General features: G+C 38.1%; 1 protein-coding gene across 1 annotated transcript in view; it reads right to left on the bottom strand.

The window, feature by feature from the left end:
• tafa5l (TAFA chemokine like family member 5, like) overlaps nucleotides 1-21534 on the bottom strand; it is a 60626-nt gene that overhangs the window by 33391 nt on the left and 5701 nt on the right. Inside the window, exon 2 of the mRNA XM_014010343.1 lies at nucleotides 3284-3433. Within this exon, the coding sequence (XP_013865797.1) occupies nucleotides 3284-3433 (150 nt within the window). The remainder of the gene's footprint in view (nucleotides 1-3283; nucleotides 3434-21534) is intronic.

Genomic DNA, 21534 nt, shown 5'->3' with positions numbered 1-21534 from the left:
AAATTATATAATCTACTGATAATGATAATCTCTGAGTTTGTAGTCGAGTGCCTTCCTTTTATGAAACCGGTTTGGTCAGGACGAATTAAGAAAGGAATTATCTTCTCTAATCTTTTAGAGAGAGCTTTACAAATTATTTTAACATCAACATTAATAAGGGAAATGGGACGATAACTTGTAGGTAGTACTGGGTCTTTACCTGGTTTTAATAGGAGACTTATGTTGACCGAATTCATATGTAATGGAAGCCTGGAAATTTACACTCTGATTTAATTGCATATTTATTAAAGTAACAAAAACATGAGTGCAGGTTTTCTGTCTAGACATGCGTTGCTAAAATTAGACCTGCCTGTAAACCCTCAGTATCAGAACCCGCTGGTGGCATTCGTTAAGGGGGTCACCGGTTCCAYCAGGAGGTCACAGAAAAGGGCAGCGAACCCGTCTGATGACCTGAGAGGATGATAATAAACTGATCCAGAAGACGTGGAGTCCTGGTGGATTTAAAACTAAAAACTAGAAAATGCAAACAGAAATATTGTCAGTGCGAGGCGCACATGAACAAGCATGTTTATAAGGCAGTAAATAATGTTTATGCTTAGAGGGGATGAGAGGCATTTATGGGACTTTGTAATAAAAGTCAAAGATACTAAATATGCTCAGAAGAAAAAGGTCAGGGGAGATTTTTGCACTGAATTTTCCTGCTTTACGGGATGTAAAATTAACTATTTAAATCCAAAAAAATGATGGACTCTGGGTCCACCGTGGTCTAACAAGTCCGATCTTTAWTGGACCGGCTGGCAGTGGATGGTGGGGCGTGGCGTCGCAGGACGCCAGCGATAATTAATTTCCTGCTGCTGTAATCAAAGCTCTCTGCGAATTAATCAGCATCTGTAAGGTGTTGCACTGAGATGTGTGCAGAGAGAGAGGCATTGTGGGAAACGGGGGTCCTGTGAGACGGTGGTTGAGTGTCATGGCTGTTTGATTAAGGTTAACATGATTCATTGGATGATGGAACTAATGGCACATTGGACGTGCTGTACTCTGATACTGTGAGTCTGARGCAAACCCGGCTGCCTCCTTATAACCTTTTATCTCTCTTATCACCATTAGCCAGGAACTTTGATAACACAAAAAAGGGCCCTAAAGTGTCAAATCTTATCTACAAAGTGGATGAACGCTACAGGTGAGCTTTATTAAAAACACAGGAAGAAATGAACGGGACGATTTAACGATGCTTTGAAGACAACACAACTCCCGACTGAAAACACAAAATGTGATGCAGGTAACCAATCACACAGATAGAAGTCAAACAGAAAGACGTGCAAAATGACAATCAACTGGCTGGTTAAACAACCAAATTACGCCGGACTTACTTTTAATGGGAAAAGAAGAAAACTCGAGCAATTGGTTTCCCGRGCTTTTTGAGGGGGAGGTTTTCTCTACGACTATTGTTAGGCTGAACATTTCTCCAAGCACAGGTGCTCAGGTTCACGTACAGTGTTTGATGGCTTTGTGTAATTATTGCCCACCTCTGGAGGCGGGAGGCGATTCTGTTTTCACCAGTATGTGTGTGCATTCCTTCGGTTGTAGCGTTAGCAACAGATTTCATGATCCAATAAAGCAAACACAAAAAATAGCTATCACACAATTTTACAAACACATGTGAGACTTATTAACTATTACCATCAACTCTGTCTGACGGTTAGCAAAATATCTCCCAAATCACTGGATGGRTTTAACTTTRCAGCTCMACAGTTTAAGGATTCAACYGAATCCAAGATGGCTGCCATAGCGAATCGATATGCTAAAAATGGCTACAAGTCAGTCAGTTTTACAGATATTGAAGTAAAATGAACTGTTATTATGTGGTTATTGTTATTTTTAATGTTTGAAATTAAAAAAATAAATAAAATTAACCCACACCTTTGTCAATTATTATAAAATGATCATTGTTTAAACCTCTGGCATCAAAGAGGTGGTGATATATATTTATTGAGGTAATGATAGATTTTTTAGTTAATAACCTAAAAAGGGACAAATTAAAGGAAACATCAAGTTTTTAAATCCCTTTTCACATTTAAATCCTTCAGTTGGGGTCTACATGAAGTGTAACTGTAATGCTTTGATMTGAATTTCTCCTTATTGTAGCTCCACAATCCCCTCTTTCACCCCTTTACAAAAGGTGTGTCTCACATCAACTCATTTTGAGTCTCTTTAAATCCAAATGAGGTGCTTCAAACCCCTCCAGCAGAGAGATGATTATATAGCAGTGCAGAAACTTCTTATTACAAATTAATTAAAAGATGTCAACAACAGAATGACTTGTCCATCCCCCGGGAGAAATTAAGTTCAAATTGTTTGCACTCCTAGAGACTCCAAGTACACAACAAAATGGATTTAACAGTTGATTTTCCATATGCCCCCTGTAAACTTCAACAATTTCAATGTCAAAAGAAGCATCATGTAATAAGTTTTGAAACAGCTACCTGATGAACACAACACCTRAACTGGTTTCTCAAACTGCATCTCAGAATTTGTGGTTCACAGAAACTATTTAAAAAAGGTGGGTTTTTTGTGTTGCCCCCTTTAGATATTTGTACATAACTTTAGTTTTTGATACTGTTTAGGATTAAGTGTAATTAACAGGAAAAACAATTCCATTCTATTCAGGTGTCCCACATTTATWTTGTTCAAGGTGCTTCACTGAAACGGGAGCAGAAACATCATTAATGCTAATTGTTACACCTGTGCTGAGTTTTTTTCTTCCTGATGTGATTTTTCAGGATGTTCTTGTTGTGTCAGAGCAATAAAACGTCTGTTGAGTTAATGACTCCACTGATTCATTCACACTTTATTGCTGTATTTCACAATGTACGTTGGTATTTTATTTCTGATCATTATTTTTAAAGGACAGTGATTTGATATAATACTGTTGACATTTATATTTTTTCCTTTAAACATAATTTTATTTTTTTTTACAATGACTTGTTATTTTAAGAAAACTAGTTTGATAATTTGGAAAAACATGACTATCTTAAATTTTTAAGAAAACCGCATCAGTTATTAGCAAMATTTATGGCTGTTTTTGGCTTCCATAGCTGAGGACACATTTGTTGCTCAAATGCTTTGGTAAAACAGACCCAAGTAAAGTTTTAAAAAGATGGAAAATATTCTCTTCTCATTAGGACTTCTCACTTTTTAATGACTTGGCCCGACGTGTTGACTTGCACCAACTGAAAGCAACATCTGCTCCGCTCGAGATTAGTGAGGTTGCTCAACTCACCGTCTACGCAGGCCGGTCTCGCCCTGGTGGTGCCGGCGATCTGGCCTCTCCGGCAGGCGCAGCGGGCAGTCTGCCTGGCGATTGTCCGTCTGGGAACGCTGCTGTCTCTGTTGAGCATCACTATCTCACAGGTTCCCACCGCCAACTGGCCTGCCAAACACAAGAGAGAGGGAAGAAGTGCATCGCATTAACATAATGGGATTGTAATTAACATGTTACAGAGGAGCAACTGGTGTTTGAAGGTAAAAAAAATAATAAAATAAAAAACAGGCTGCCTGTTTGTACAGAATCTCATTTTTGCTCTACATGGCACCTGATAGCTTTATCAGTATAAAATCTTAGTATCAGTAAAATCAGATGTATAAGAAAAGGGTTTTGATGCTTTAATACTTCTTTCATCTTTACAGTACTGATCATGTTCTTTTAATAAAAGCTTTTGGGGTCAACCTAATGGGTACTGTTTGTATATTTAAGTCACCGAAAGTCCATTTGAAAAAATAAAACTCTGCACAGCTTTCTTTTTTCTTTTCCATTGTCACATAAAGGTTTGTAACTATTCACTTCATTCTTTTGTTTTGATAAAGAGATAAAAAGTTGAACGTGTGTTTGGGAGAGGTAGGGATTAGTGAGGACTGGGGGTGGGTCCAGTGTGACTTAAAATGTAAGAATGTAGGGCTTTGACAAAAATAGGTTGGGAACCACTGCTTTAAAAAAGGCAAAAGTATCAAACTCAAGGCCCGTGGGCCAAATCTAGCCCTCTGTAACATTCTATCTGGTCCTAAAAGGTAATTAAGTGTTAAGTGTAAAAGCAACACCCTACGAACCAGACAAACACAATTACACACAAATTCACCACTTTTTTGGTAACTATGTGAAAAGGAGTATGAAGAAGTTGAACGCATATATTTAAATTCTATACCATAATAAAGTAACTATGTCACGTTCAATTATTAAAATGCTGTTTATATGTTTAACTAGAAATTAAACTTGACTTTTGTTTCTCAACGCCTTGAAATTGGCCTCTGTCTCTTTAAGAACGTCCTTCTGCTTCTGTTCTGCCCATTTCAGCACGGGCCGGGTGTTTGTGCTCTGCGATGAGGAAGCTCAGCTTGGAGACATAGAGGAGGAGCTAGACCCAAAAGGCGGTTCTAGGCCCAACTGGTCGTTTTTGCCTCCCTGCCTGGTTGCTTCAGGACACTACAGGATTTCTCAAACTTGCATGAATGAGTCAAAGTAAGACTCGTGTTTTTGATGAGAGGATAACATAACATGATATAAAACTCAAATTTGATTTTATATTATRTTGCCCCTTTAATTATAGCCATTTTCCATCCTGTATATCAAGACACGAATAATCTTCCTTTAAATGTGGAACAGCTTTATGGTTTCTCTTTTTGTCAAATTCTTCTCATGACAGCTGGCCAACCTTCAAGCCAAGAAAATGACGTGTGAATGTTCCAGTAATCTTTGATTTTGGTGCGGAAACAGAGAATGGACTTTATTATTTTTTTCGTATTCTTTTCTTATTTTAACAACAAATTACATTTTCAGTGAGAGTTTTCTTTTTTTTAAACCAGATTTTATGAATTGTGATAAAATATATATTTAAGTTATAATAAATGAAAAGAAATGAAGACGTGCTTTTTCTAAATTTGATCCATTTCTTTACCCTTTACGTTATGTATGTTCTAAGTGCAAAAACATAATTTGGAAAAAGTCCTTTGAATTGGTATTATAATAATAATATGTTATATAACATTTCCTCAGCAAATACTGACAGAATAATACGTTTGTCAAGGCAGCTGAAGGTTAACCAGCTTAAAAATCAGCAGTAMTGAATCTGAAAGCTGCTATTCAAATAAAAAAGTATAAAAACAAAGTTCAAACATTTTTGTCAAATAAATAACAAGACAACATGAAACGAAACAGATTTGTTCATGTAGTTCATGTTAATGTGGGCCCAAGAATGACAACATGCAGTTTGTGAATTTGTGTTGATCAGAAACCAAAGTGGGAAGAGTTTGCCATTTTTAAAACACAGCAAGATCTCAGATAAAAGTAGATGCAGATGCTTTAGACAATAATCAAAAGAAAATCAAAACTATACCTCCTCCTGGTAAAAAAAACAGCACTCTCACATACAATTTGAGACCAATATTTTCTGTGCTCAGATTTTCAATTTCCCATGAGCCACAGGGACAGCACTAGAATATATTTTAAACTATTGGAAGTTCACTGGTGGAATGGTTTTATTTGAGAGTTGAAATGAGTTAAAGGAACACATACCACAGGCAGAAATAATGTGTGGTTGTGCTTCTATGATGAACCAGTTTTCAGGTAAAACTCCTCCGAGACGCCAAATGAGCAGAATTTCTTACAGGAGGTGGTTCACTTCTCCACAAATCTCCCCAAATATTTTGTGAGCTACAATTGTAATTCTGTCCAACCACACCCAATTACTGCAAAAGTCTTAAGGCAATACAAGATAATAAGTCTCTAATTGGAGAAGAAAAATGTTAACTACAAAATTTCCTCCTCTAATTAGAGAAGCTTTCGTTTTTGATGATGTTTTTAGCTGGGGTCGGTGCAGCTTCTCTCTTCGTTCGTTAACACGGAAAGACAAGAGTTTTTGTCATCTTGTCTTTATGTCAGAGAATGTAAGAGTGTTGTTTAAATGTTTCTAAAAAATGTTTTAAAAGTGTRTACCCCGCCTCTTCCACAGAGACTGCTGGAGATCCAGCCAGCTCCCCACGACCCGGAGGAGAGGCTGGTAAAGAAAGATGAATTATTAAGCTTTATTTACAAAAATTTCCTCTATTAAAATTCAGATCTCTTCAGCCTCATCAAAATCATTTTTCTCTGAAAGTTTATTTCTGCATCCCTGCTCCTTTTTGTTTTCTTTTAGTAGTCTTAGTACCTAGCTAATGTAGGCTTTTTTTTTTGGCTATTTTTGGTATTTTGCTACAGGTTTCCTAATTTTAGTTTAGCTTTGCAATGAGCCTTTACCTACAGTGTTGCAAAGTTTAGCCTTTAGTTACGATTCTGTAAAATTATGCTATAATTATTAATTTTAGCTTTTAGCTAATGTTGTGCCAATCTATTGTAAATTTAGCCCTTAGTTATGTTTTGTTAACTTGCTATGATAGTTAATTTTAGCTTTTAGCTACAGTTTAGCTTTTAGATACAGCTTTGATAAATTATAGTTTTGGTTTTTGCTAGTTTAAAACTGCTAATTTTAGCTTTAACTAAATTTGTACTATTATTAAATGTAGCTTTTAGCTACATTTAGTGTTTAGATACAGCTTTATTAAACTGCAGTTTATAGAGTTTTGCCCTTTCAAAACTATTGTTTAATTTTAGCTTTTTAGCTACTGTTTTGTTAACTTAAGCTATTATTGTTAATTTTAGCTTTTAGCTACAGTTTTGCTCATTTTAACTTTTAGGTACAGCCTCGTTAAATTGTAGTTTTAATCTCAGGTTTTGCTCCTCTTAAACTACAGTATTACTAATTTTAGCTTTTAGATAAATTTGTATTCATTTATTAATAAATTTAGCTTTTAGCTACAGGTTAGCTTTTAGATACAGCTTTGTTAAATTTGTTTAATGTTTTGCTACATTTAGCTTTTAACTGCTACTTTGCTAATTGGAGCTTTAGACTATTGTTTTACCCTGTTTAGCCTTTTGCTACGGTTTTACTCATTTGAGCTTCAGCTATTTTTTGTTCAGCTTGTTCTGCAGCAATTCAGTTAATTAATTCTTTAACACATTCAGCATCCAAGCTGTACTTTCTCAAAAAAGTCAGTTTCTCTAGCACTGATTAGCTGTGAAAACTTCCCGATAGCCACAGGCAAACAAAAGAAGAGTTATTATTATTTACATTTATTACATGAACTCTGTTAAGGGCTTCTGTAGCTGCAGTGGTGGTTATATTTCTGTAAATTGTTTGAAAACCCGAGGGAGCATATTTAATTGTATTTTACTTAGGCCTTTCTGGTATGTTTGAGTGACTTATTAGGTGTTAATAGTCTTGTGTTTTTTTAGATAAACAAGCTTTAATTACAATAAAGTGCTCGAGGCATCTGCTGCTTCGGAAAACCCATTTTGAATGTTGCAGAGTAGATGACTCATTTCTCGGATCACATTTGTTRTTTGGAATCACAGCTTGTTCGAAGCCTCATATACAAATGAAGAAAACCAATCAATAACCTGCTGAACTGCAGTTGAACATTAAAATTGTAATGAGACGACAAAGCTGACTGCAGGAAAACTTTTCAAATAAACACCAATACAAGTACAGTTTGCAGAGTTTTACTTTGTTTCTCATTAGGTTTGAACTAGATAAAACCAGTGGATTCCCACCACTTTTTGTAATGAGCTGAAAAAAACAACAAAATATTTTGTTTTTCTTCCATAGAAAACTGCCAGTGAGAGTACAAAGCTGACAGTGAAATAAAATGAAATCAGCTGAGGGAAGGCAGAATRGAGAAGAGTCTCTGCTGCCGTTTATGTAAGGCTGATCTTTGGCATTCACCAACCATCGTCCCTCCACTCTGCTGCTTCTAGTCAATCCAAAACACTCTCAAAGGTTCATTAAGTGACCATGAAATGAGCGCAATACCAGCAAAGGTTGAAAGGGTTGTTGATAAACTCAAATGACTCATAAAATTACTAAAGCCAGGGCCGAGACAGCCACATTTCAAAAGTGGCTACCTTTCAGTGACACTCTGACCTTTCTGCTCGCAGAATCAAACGCTGATCTGATTAAAATAAAAATCTCTAAAAGTTGGTCTGTTGACAACAAAGCCTTTTTAAAATCCTTACAAAAAGGGAACAAAAATAAATGAAACAAGCAGTCGTTGAAGGAATACAAATGAATTGCCACAACGCATTTAGACGGTGGGGTCCTCACCTGATTAGGCAGTGGTTTGGCGGGGTGGGATGGTGGGGGGTCGTTAGGKGGTGTTCATGGTCCTCAAGAGGCAGCCATGACTTTTACTTGCTAGCTTTGATAGCTCTGAGCAAAGACAAAGATCTGGTGCATGCATGTGTAGGGGAGGACTCTCAGCTACTACCACCCCAACATTTAGTCTTAGCTCAGTATCTGGACTGTCAACTATTTATAGCCTTTTTTGTTTGTTTGTTTGTTAAGTTTAATTAGCAGTGACAGTCTTTTTAACCAAGTTGATTCCAAAAGTTTTTCAACTGTAAATTAATATATTTTAATTCAAAATGATCCAGGCAACAGCAAAAAATGGGCAAAACTATAGCCAAATGCTGATGTAGCAAAACAAACTAAAAGCTACATGTAGCTTAAAGCTAAAACAAGCAAAACCACAGCAAAACGATGCATGCAGCAAAACACACTAAAAGCTACATGTAGCTAAAAGCTAAAATGAACAAAACATAGCTAAATGTTGCATGTAGCAAAACAGACTAAAAGCTACATGCAGCTAAAAGCTAAAATGAGCAAAGCTAGAAGGAGGAGCATTAGACGACAAAAACAGTTTAGAGAAGAATGTTTTTGACAGAATTGAAAAAAATAAATAAAGGTAAATAATAGAAATAATAATGTTTTAAGACAGAGCTGAACATTTTGATATCTGAACGGTTAAAGTTTTACAGCTGCAGCTCCACCAGGCATGGATTTTTTTAACAGGCATGTGTGATTATGTTTGGTCCAGAGTTAATTTCCACTGAAACTCATCCAAATTAAAATAAATAAATAAATACATAAATAAGGCGGCAATCAGTTGCAAATTTGATTACTCCTCAGGCAGAATGTCCTGATTACCTAACGACTATCAGAAATATGACACTGTGGGGGTCTAAAGATTGTTAGAGTGATGATTTCTCTTATCAGTTTAAAAAGAGCTCTTGTAAAATGAAGTCCTCGGCTTGATTCTAATCTGTATTAGTTTATATTTAAATAAGTCTGTAGCTCTGTGGTAGAGTAGCAACCTCCCAAGATTAAATAGTTTTCTGTTCTTGGTGATCACATCAATGCAACTTTTTCCCTCTTTACCATTATTATTCTCGTCACCAAATGTTTGCTCACAGAAGCAGCCTGCATCCTAATTAATGGATTAGTGCAGCTCTCAGTGACACCCACAAGTGTGTTTTTATATACAATTATTACCTCGGGCATTTGTTAGGGCCATAAAACTCAACCCTTCCCCCCCAGCAAAACCTGCGAGGCAAACGTTATTTCAATGCTTCATCCATTCGGCCACCAACCTAGGCCACCCTCTGCTTTCTTTCTGCTGAGGCAAGTCCCTGCAAACTTGTTGGGCGTTGGAAGGACAGAGGTGCCAGCAGATATTAGGGCTCTCTGATGTGTTTCAACACTGAGCAGATGAATGGGCTTCATGCAATAAGCCTGAAGCAAGAGAAGAGTAAGGCAGCAGGGGAGGGAGGGAGGGTGAGGGTGGGGAAGCTGCCTCGGCTGGCGCTTCATCATGTGTACAGGAGTTAATTCATGTGACGGTGGAATGGGGGGGTGGGGGGGGTTCTGTCACTCAGCAGCTTGACGACACCCTGCCTCGTTTTTATTTCATGTGATAAAAAAAATAAAAGAACATTTTTGCTGCAGCAGCAGCGAGGTGCAAGTGAAGGATGGTGCCGGCTGCCAGCTGCAGGGCTCCGGGTCCTGTCAAGAATGACGGATAAAGGACAACAAGAAGCCGATACTGAAGCCCAGAGACAGGCGCTTGTGTGCCGAGCGGTCGCCTGATAACCTTTATCCCCAAGTCACGACGCAGTACGAGCACAAAGTGGCAACGCAAACAAACCCGAGGGGTCCAAACACACATCCTAAAGCAAAAGCTACATCAGTGTTTACATCAGACACATAAACGAGTCCTAAAGAGCCAATGTACCTTTATCAGTCTGAWAAAATACTAGTGAGGACGTTCTGTCAAACTAARAGAAACWATGAAYTGATTATTAATGAATTTCATCGAACAACCACTGTTTTATGAGTTACAGAACAGTTTGTAGTAGGGCTGGGCAATATGGCTGAAGTATCACAATAASCATTTCAAATCAATTAATTTTTGATTAGTTTTTGTTTTAACCACTTAAATTAAGGACCAGGAGGTAGAAAAAAGGCTGAATTATACTGCCAAACTGATGACGTGACCTTTCCTTGTATTTCACTCCACCGTCATAATTTTAATTCTTAAAGGAAACTTATCCAAAATCTGCTTTTTTTGGCTGATAAATGCATTTTGTTGTTAACTGGAGTCTCTAGAAATCCAAAAAAAAAAGAGTTTAATTTAGTCTCTCCTGGTGCTGCATAGATGTCTTTATATTCTGTTTGGGTTGTAGTTTTCAACCTGTTCMGTTTTCTCTATTTTCTACGACATTTTCTGAACTATTATTTGCAACCCAACTGCCAAATAAGGTCTGGACCAACTACAATKTGGTGGTCTTCATTCTTCTCCGGTTCTGGGTCAGACTCTGGCTCTAACATGTGAGGCTGGATGGACAAGTCTTCCCTTGTCGACATCTTTTAATTCATTTGTAAATAAAAATGTCTGCGCTGCTATATGGTCGTAAACCCCTCTAGGAAACTGGAATGGACTGGTCTCGAAGCTGGAGGGGGGGCGGGGTGTGAAGCACTTGGCTTGAATTTAAAGAGACAGCCTCAAAAAGAGTTGATCTGAGACACACTTTAGAAAAAGGGGTGAAAGAGGGGCTTGTGGAGTTACAATAGGAAGGAATTTAGACCAAAGCATTGAAGCTCCACTTTATATAGACCTCAACTGAAGGATTTAAATGTGAAAAATAACAATTTAAAAGTGTGATTTGTCTACTTTTAGCAGTTATGAGGCACGGTGGCGAAACATGAAAATGCTTCTGCGCAGGTTACTCAACAGGTTGTTGCCTGAAATAGAGTTTACATCTGATGATGGTTACAACTATAGTGGAGTTGTTTAATAAAATGTTTCAAAGGATGGGGGGACAGGCCATGTAGAATCTTATATACAATAAAACACAATTGTAAACAATGTTATTTGTTCACAACCTTCACTCAAACTTTCAACTTGAAAGAATAAGTTAGTTTTTCCAGTGTAAATATATCTTAATATCTCCGCCTAAACAAGACGCCAGGAGTCCTAAAACACAACATTCCCCCGAGGCAGTGTGCATCTCTGCAGGGCTAAACGCTGCTGGACACGATACGCTTATTAAACCACCAACACATTACAGCTGCAAAACCCGGGACCCCAGCGAATCTCATCCCAGTCGACACGTCTTATTTAGACAGCTGTACTATCCAATAAAACATAAAACCATCCCAGCGCATCCATTTCCAGGTTCGTCTCTTTGATTAAGACAGCGCGGCTACACCAGTAGTTAGCGCCAACTTGTAAAACACTTTTATCAGATTGAATAAGCSGTCGCATTAAAACACAGCTCTGCACCCTCACCTATCCAACTGAAAGCAAGACTGTGAAGCTTCCCCGCTTCTCCTCGGGGGGATTTGCTATAAAATTATATGACAAGCTGCACTGAATGAGCTACGACACGGATTCCATTTCCATATTAAAACAATCTTCCTTTACAAATTGTAATTACTCGTGGGCTGCTAAGGATGGAAGGGATGTTTTACAAYGCTTTATTGAAAAGAGCGACTTTGCAAAGTAGAGTGTCGCCCCRCATTTAGGGGTGGGGGGAAAAAAGACTACTTGTCGAGCGTGTTCAGTTAATTATTCATTTTTWAAATGTGTTGTATTTTGTATTATTCTTCATAATGATCCAGCTGCAGAGTGGAGCCCTGCTGTGTCGCCTCGGCCTGAACATCTTGGCATCGATTCTAACCAGCTTCCTAATCAGACTCTAATCAGCACACTGATGTACGATATTACAGTAAGTCTGAAGGATTTTCTGCACTTCGCTGTAGGTTTCTCTTTTCAGCGCTGCCAACGAGGCGCCCCTTTTAGGAAGCGTGACAATCAGATAAACACGTACATCTGATATGGACTTAAATGATTTATGTGAGATTTAAAACACTGCGGGAAACATTTGAAATATTCACGGAGCGGGCGATCCGTCAAAACTGATTTGTAGCGACTGCGGTGATCAAATTTTTTAAAACATAATTAGAAGGAGACCGAACTCAACCCACAGCCATCCATCTCATGTTGCTTACAAAAGATTTCTTCCTTTTGAAAACCTAATTTTTAATCCTGCAACTAAGAAATATTGAGATTATGGATTAAACAATCAATCTCCACAAGTCAAATAAACTGTTTTCATGCAACGCAGTTAAAAGTTGAAGCACTTCATCAAACTTCTTGTTCGGCCACAAAACCTCCCAAAAAAAGAAAATTTCAATTCAAAATCTGTCTTTTATTTGAGACAGAAAAGAAAAAAAAATCAAAACACAGTGTTGTAATTAACTCTCTTTTATGCMGCCAGAGTTCCTGCTAAGGCTAGAAATTAATGCTAAAATTAGTGTTTGGYCTGTGGCAGTCAGAAGCCAGCAGATAACAAACCTGTAATGAAAAAAAAAAAAAAGCAGCAACTAATTGAGCAGGTGCAAAAAGAGAAGAAAGCAGATAATAAAAAAAGAACCATTTCCACTTATTTTCTTTATTAATTGATGTTTTAAATGTTCAAAATTTTAGATCAAGTCGATCAAATCAAAACAGACAATAACTACACATTGAACTAATCATATTTACCTGTTTAAATTAGAAATAATATATTTCAACAGTATATATATAGAGACCATATCTTACCTAATTTCCCTCTGGGATCAATAAAGTATTTTTGAATTTGAATTGAATTGAATATCTGAGTGAAGTAGATTAGTGAACAGTTGGGCACTTTTTTTTAATCTCAGACTCTCTTCCACTGAAATCAGTAAATATTTTGTCTGTTTTGTACATTTAGACTATAGAGGGGAGAAGGTTTACTTTAAGCTCTTTTTAAAAGTWGAACTTGTTTTTATTCTAGTCAGTGACCAGGTTAAATAATACAAATAGTAATGTTATTAAAATATAAAACTAACTTGTCTATATCTCTACAGTATAGTACGACTCAGCCTCCTGTGAGCAAAAGGTGTCAATCTGGGCCCCAATGAYACCAGCACAAAGAGGGAAAGAGGGACAAAAACAAGGGGACTTTGAACCCCCGCTTGCACTCACTAAATACACACAACACGACACGGGTCAGGTGATGGGGCACATGACCCTCTATGAACGATAGAGCTAATCAAACCTATTGTTAGTCGATGGCCCTCTCTTGCATGTGACTAACCTTTTTGTCCATGTGGAGGCAGTGCTTATAAGGCTGAGTTCACCTGAAACTCATCAGACTGAAGAAGTCTCTTGGAGGAGAGACGAAACGTTTCACTAAAGAACCCATCCAGAGGACCTACTTATTTTTTCTTTTTGATATATCTATACAGTTTTCTCTGAGCATAAAGTTGTTGCTGTTAGATATTTTGTGATGAACTTTCAGCTGCCATTTTATTTGTGATTTGAACGTTTTACTGTATATGGAATTTGTGTTTTTAAATGAACAAACTAATGCAATAAAATGAAATTTAATTTGTAGCAACAGCCTTATATTTTATACTATGTRACTGGTTAATCATTCACTTTAAAAACTGTAAGAGCATCAAGAGAAGGCAGAACTGTTTTAGAGGTATGACATCATGTCTGGGGTGTGACCAAGTTTTATAAAAATATTGGATTGTCTCGTGATGGGGCTATTTTGTCTCAGTGGATGGGGTGGACCACCTTCAAGGCGGAGTACTGGACCGGTTTTCTGCGCCTGATTCAGGTTCTCATTRTACACAATGCCCTTCAGATCATTTAAGTTGTTTATGCCGAACACTATGTCTAAAGCAGACTAGACCCTGCTGAAAGAACTTCTGCATCTCCTGAACTTTGCTAGAAAATACAAAACAATCATAGCTATTAATAAAACTTGGCACAAAAATTAAATAAATTTGTGTTTGGTAGATTATTTCTTTGTTGTAAGAATGCTTCTTGGTGATAAATCTCATACCACTAAGCCTGTTTCTCTTTTAAATAATGCCACATTTGTAAGGAACATGCATTTGTGGGATGAGCAGTAGAGCTGAGTATGTGTATTGCACACATGAAAATTTTTGCCAAATCTCGGCCAAACAGCTTATTTTGCATYGACTTTGGTACCTCCAGGTTTCTTTAAAGAACATGTTACCTGAATAAGTGTTTACCTAATTGACTTTTTAATTAACTAATCCAAGTTTTGCCCCAAATGAGACATTATACAGTTTTTTCTACATTATGAAGCTTATAAACACAATCCAACAAATAAAAATAAAAATCCAAAGAGTTTATGTGGATTAATCTTCCACTGCTGTGTTAAATTGATGACAGGACCAAATCCGAACCTTTCTGTTTTAATCCCACAGCTCTGTCTGTTGTTTGAAACACAGGAACGACATCAAACAGCAATCTTACATGACCGAACATATGCTCGTCAGGGCCGCCGCAGCCAAATACATCTCATTACCTTAACACCACTTGACGTGTTCGGCGCAGTAGGTATCATGTAATAGGACACCAGGTGAGCGAAGCAGATGTTAGAATGACCCCGCGCTACACGCTTCCTGATTATCTGCAGCTGAACAAGTAGGGCAGCAGGGCAGTGGAGCAAACCATCAGTTTCATGTTGGCTCCTTTTGAAGGAAATCCTGATATTTACTTTGGAATAAATGGTTAAATTAGAGAGTATAACGTGCATGTCAGGGATTTAATTCAAAATGGCCGCAGCAGCCATTTGCCACAGCTACACCTTGTGAAACATGTTAATGCTCAGAGCATTTCAAATGACCGTCAGCTACTACCACATTGAGTTTTTCTCAACATATCCAATTTTAACGTTATAGCCATTTTGTGTTGCAAAAGGCAGAATAGCTGTGGCAGCCATCTTGATTTGGGTTGATTCCAAAAACCAAATCGGTTGTAAATATACATTAGGGCTGCACGATATTAGGAAAACCTGCAATGTGTGATAACGGTGCTTAATATTGCCATGACAACACATAAGTGTCAAGTGTTGATGTCGTTCTGCTCTGCAAAGCAAAAAACAGCAACCAATGCATCAATTCCATTCCAACACTTGTCCTAACATTTGGTTTTCTCAGCTCTTGCCTTTTGGAACTCTTCATACAAATCTATTGTTGCATTCAATACAACCTACAGAGATTAGTCATGTCTGGTCTCATGGTTGTCACTAGTTTGCGGCATGTCTTGCAGAGCACCTGTTTGTAGAAAGTACCGGTAGTCTCTTTTGAAACCAAAATATCTCCAAATAAGAGGGTTTTTTTTCCCAACAAAAGTTTGTTGCCAACATTTTTATCACTTCTCTTGCTCTCAGGCATTGTGACTCTCACTAAACATGCACAGTTGTATGTAGGGGGTGGGCAATGTCAAGTCTGCGGGTCATTAACAAAACTCATAAATTAAAACATGTGAGCCAACTGTTTATTGCAGTTTACAGGTTTTTGTGATATGTCTGTTGCACAGGCTGTTGTCAGGATGACAATAGATTTTTATAATATTGCGCAGCCCTAAGAGAYGTTTTAATAATATGCAACCAATTATTCATGAGATCATTTTCTAGCGAGCAACAGGGTTGGCTGTAAACGTTGAAAACAAAGTTTTAAGAAAACATATCATGCACCATGCAGTGCTTTGAGTGTTGAAGAGAACTCTCAGCTACTACTACACCCAATCTTAGCACAAAATCTATAAAACTTGTTAAGTTATGGCAATTCTTATTTGTCATATGTCACCTGGCTGTGGTGGCCATCTTGAATTGGGTTGACCCCAAAACTGAGTCAATATAGGATCACTTACATCCTGATCAGGYGTCAGGTTCTGCTTTATGTTCTAACAGGTACTGAGCTCAGGTTTGTGGGTCTTGAACGCTGTATCAATGAAACACTTGTTTTTATTTTTCTTTAAATGCAATCACAAGCTTCCGGCAAGCTTGCAAAAAGAGGAAAAAAACAGAAGCACAGTCCACCCCATAAACTGAGACGCTTGAGATGTGCTCCGTTTGCCCCAAATTTAATTCTCGTGTCAGGTGAGTACACCACTCCACCCACAGGGAATGTCAGATTGGTATTTTTCACAGGAGGCTGGAGGATGGTGCTCTGTTGGGGGAAAAAAAAGAGAGACTCAACTGCTTTAGATGGTTTCTTTCCTCGGTGGAAAAAGAAGTGCATGCTGACATCTAGAGCCTTGTGGTTCAGTTATTTTGCACAGTTTGTAGGCAACGCTTGTATGACATTGCAGAGGGCTTTGAAAAGGAAAATATTCCCCTACATGCATCCCTGCTAACTGCACTTACCGTCTATTTATGGTCCCACCCATTACAGAACAAATGAACGAGGCTGATTTGGACATTGATACAGAAATCAGCTGATRTTTCACTGTAAGATAAGTGGCTGTTGATTAATGCAAGCTGGAAGCATAAAGTGTGAATGTGTAAAATGCTTTGCTAAAGCAAACCGCAGCTTTGATGACTGTAATGCAGTGAGCAATGTAAAGCTACAGTGACTCACTTCAAATCTCAATCAGAACGCCCTCCAGCATGGCCCCCGCCTTTAATGCAAAAACACAGAGATGATGGCGCGCATCAGCCGACTATTATACCCTCGTAAGTGCTGCGCGGAAACGTGTGATATCACAGACTGCAGCTTTAAAGTTCAACCACGGCCCTCTCAGAAAAAAGGAAAATCACAGCGCCGAGCTGGAAGAAATAAAAAAAAAAACCACAAACGCGAGACTGAGCGAACATTCCTGAAATCATTTGCAAACCTCTCYGCCAATGATGGAACTAATTCAAGCCTTGAGATTTCTGCAGAGAAAATAACAATACAGAAAGACACTGAGCAGTTTGCTACAYTCAACCGCGAGGGAGGTCAAAGCTGATGGCTGGAAGGAATTTTTATTCGGCGCGCTTTGAAATACGAGCTTTGTGCGCTGCCAAATTGATTTAGCTGTAAAAAAAAAATACTTTTCATTTTGTTCCATAAAGATGCTCGGAGTTTTAAAGCTYCGCTGCCTATAGATGACGACTCCGATGATTTGCTTACAATTTACAGCCAAGGTCATAATCAACGGCGGTCTGCCTTTTGCATGATTAATGTTGCCCTGAAGAAGACGGGGAAAAAGGGAATTATGGTTTTCAGTTCAGAAAGTTAGCAGTTCTTTGGGACTCTGATTAGTTTAATGCTTGCATAGATGGCTCCGGCTCCCCGAGTTAAAAAGAAATWACTAACTGAAGATTTTTTAAAACTGTGCTCCAGGGTGATTTTCCRTCTCATGCACGGGAGCTGATTCGATATAAATTGTAGTGGTGGTGTGGGTGGTGGTGGGGGTCACCATGATAGCATGAAGAATCATTTACTCTGATAAAATCTGTCTGCTTCATGGAAGACATTTGGACAGTGTGAGACTGTCATCAATGTATCGCTGATTGTAAAGCTGCAGCGAGTCATTTTAAAATGTTCCGACACCGCCTGGAGACATATTGGACCAAATGCGAGCTGTCACCTCCATCGACAGCTTGTGCAGCACAGCAGGGTGACAGCAGAGATTGTTGCAGTGATTGGATTATTCAGACCAATCAAAGTGACACTGTAATTATGACACGTGAAGAGTGCTGGAAATTGATCCGGTACAGTCTGTTGCTCTTGTATGACGTGGTAAGTAAAAGAAAATATAGTCTCATGTGGAGCTGGATGAACACTGGTTCGTACCGAAAACCCGTTTTTATTTTTACAACATGAATTTTCAGAATACTGGCACACCTGTTTACCTGTTGGAAYGCTACGTCACGCCCGTCAGGGAATTGTTTCATGGGGGAYGYTTTTCCGTGCAACACATACAGGAACAAGCAGCACACAGGGCAGTGGAGTCATGGGCTGTGCCTCAGTTCAGAGACTGCAATTAACGTCGAGCACGTGTCGGCCAGTTACAACACTACCCCGCGCCGTAGGCTGTCCCAATTRCTAGGCGCCTCCTCACTCGCCCGACAAACCTACGTTGCAGACAATATCCCAGGATTCATTGCACTGTCAGCAAACAAAACAGGAAAAATAAAAAATGGACGAGGTTTTTTTTAAAAGGCGGAATTTTACAGAGCCTGCGAGGTGACATGGGGATTTTTTTTAGTTTTGCGTTCCCACGCAAAAGTGTTGCGTTACCTCGCAATACCTTTCGCATTCCCTCGCAAAAGTCGCTTATCACYGTTGTGCTGCTGGTTTATTAACAAACTCACATGTTCACCATTAGTGAGTTAGCCAACTGCTTTAATTCAGCATCAGAATGAATATATCACACAGCCACGCATGGAAGTATGCCTTATGCCGATATTTTAACACAGTGCAGCCACGTCACATCTGTCAATTCACGAACTTGTGGCGACACATCCTGTTTTGGTGACCAGATATTTCAAAATAAAAGTCTGTTTTAATTCAGTTCTTATACAAAACAATTTTTAGCGTGGGAAYGCAAAACAATATTGYGAGGTAACGCAAAAGAAAAAATTCTCCCATGTCCCCTCGCGGGCTCCGTAGAATTTAGTTTTTTTTTTATGAATTTATAGTGGAACGAAGAACTTGCTCCATGAGCTGCAACTTATGCCAACTTGTAAAATTTTTTAAAGACATCTACACTAAAGATGGAACATAAAAAATGGAAGACTCTTTTAAGCACGTACATACTATAATGCCAACAAATTTAACAACTATATAACTTATTAGTAATTTAGACATAAAAATATTCATTGCTGGCATAAGTTGTCWAAAACATCACAGAGTGACAGCCAGGGCCTTTAGTGGAGCAACTTAGCTGATGAAATTTATGCTGCAATGAGACGTTAAATAAAATGTAATTACAAGCACTGATACTGGAGCTAAACCCAAATTAAWTTTTTTTTTCCTTTCGATACACGTAACATTTTAATAAAACTAAATTTTGTGAAGGTTTATCAGAAAAAGACAACTAAAGGCACGTGACGTAAAACATTTCACCATGATAACGGGGGAGCACGTGGTCACGCAAATATACGTCATCTGTAGAGTAGACTGTCTCATTTCACAGCAGTTTATGCAGCCGACATTGCGACCCACGTAGGGTGTGGTCTACGTGGGCCGCAACCCATGAACTGAGAATCAGCCATTGTGGGAGCAGGATTCTGGTGACTGGCTGACATTTTCACCATCGCTAAATGTAGAACACCTCATCAGAGATGTGCAAAGATAAACTTCATGGGTGAAGTAAACTTGGCTCATAATGATCTTTGCTCAACCCTCACAATGACCATYCCTGCCTCCCCTCACTGTTAAGTCCAGAATGCAAGTCAAATGTCTCCAACTAGAAACAGGAGTGAAAACGGGACAGAGCAAAAAGAATAAAAGTCAGGAGTTTGTGYTGCAGAAAGAGTAATTTCAGCTGATCGTGGTTTGCTGATCAATAAGCAGTGTTTGTACATTTTATCACCAGCCTGAGCTGTGATTTAAAATGAAAAAATAAATATCGTCCAACAGTGCTACAGATCMTTTTTTAAAATTACCATGATGTAAAACTGTGGTCGTTCCGCGCATGGATTATTTCTGCTCATTTAGCTTGCCTATCATTATTTCCGTTATTGTTGACGTGATGTTTACCTGCTCRACATTGTCTGGAAAACAAAGCGGGAGCAGAGCTAATTTAACTGTGGTTTGCAGGAACACTTCCTTTTAGCAAACATAAAAACAGACACACAYGCTGTAATTTAGCTCGAACAACAAATCCAATCTCAAATGATAAAACTACATAACTTTGAAAAGACAACAACGCTTCCGCTCAAAACTGAAATTTAACTGTAATTACTTCAGAAATGTCYACTTTGACGATTTAAAGACAATCCTAATCAAAACAAAGCAGCTGTAAATGGTTCATTCGGGTTACCATGCTAACCACGGACCTGTGTCTCTCACTCCCTTATAACCTTTATATTATAATTTTGTCATGAGTTATACATTAGGACAGGTATTGGTGCAAAACAACTTGGTGTTTGTGACTTAAGAAATTAAAGAATGTCTTTTTCTCATCTGTGACCTAAAACTACTTGTGCTAAGAGTTACATTTTGAGATGCACGGACCTATTTTGCCCTCTTCCACAAATGCAACAACAAATTTTGCTCTTCACATTGCAAAGCATAAAGCAAACTATTTTACTTCCTGTTGACCAGCAAATACTGCAACCTGTGGCTCTTTGGTCCCGCTACAGAGGCTCTACAGCTTTGACCAAAACTGACATACTTATTATTAGTTATATTGATTTCTGTTCAACTATGGGACATTTATAGTGTTATTTTTTCACAAAGGACTCACATGWGTGTGTATAGTTCAGCGTTTACAGTTTATCACTAAGGGGTTGATCTTTTTTTCCTCCAATAACAGAATTTTACATTTCAAATGTAATCAGCAACAGTGTTTATAAAACACTAAACAAGTTGTATTAATTTTATTTAAAGCTTTATTAGTTAGAAAAGGAGTAAATGACTTTTTGTAAAAGGTTTCAGATTGACAGATATGCAGCAGGTGCAGATATGGACTTAAAAAAATAAAGTAAGCTAAAGTTTTAAAGCTGGGTCACAACAAGTTTTTAAAACAGACAATTTTCAAAGACTGACAGASACCACACCTGAGTATAAAAAAAATCATGGATAAACCGGGTTTTTGAGATGTACAGCCACASGGCAAGAGACAACACACACACTATTCAGATGTCTGAGGTAAAATCACGTGACACTTCTTGAAATCACGCGAGAATTCAGATGTCAGAGGAAAAATCTTGCGTGACCTCCAGAGATACGTGTATTCTGAGGAAGAAAACTAGGTTGTTCATTTGTGGACCATTTTTAAACAGAAATAATATATTTTTAAAATGGACTTTTAACGTCCAGCGTCCATCTGGTCAGTTATGTCAATGTCAACTTTATTTATAAAGCGCTTTTAAAAATAGTTAATGGCTGCACCAAAGTGCTGTACAGCAATCCACAAATGTCACAAAACCACAATGATTGCTAAAAATATGTACTAAATTACCAAAAAGAAAAAATACAGCGGGTAAAATAAGTATTGAACACGTCACCATTTTTCTCAGTAAATATATTACTAGAGGTGCTAATGACATGAAATTTTCACCAGATGTCGGTAACAACATACAAATAAATCAAACCATAAATG

The sequence above is a fragment of the Austrofundulus limnaeus genome, unplaced genomic scaffold (genome assembly GCF_001266775.1).
Source record: "Austrofundulus limnaeus strain Quisiro unplaced genomic scaffold, Austrofundulus_limnaeus-1.0 Scaffold68, whole genome shotgun sequence".
NCBI classification, from domain to species: domain Eukaryota; kingdom Metazoa; phylum Chordata; class Actinopteri; order Cyprinodontiformes; family Rivulidae; genus Austrofundulus; species Austrofundulus limnaeus.
The sequence above is the reverse complement of the archived record's forward strand: the minus strand, read 5'-3'. Positions and strand labels throughout refer to the sequence as shown.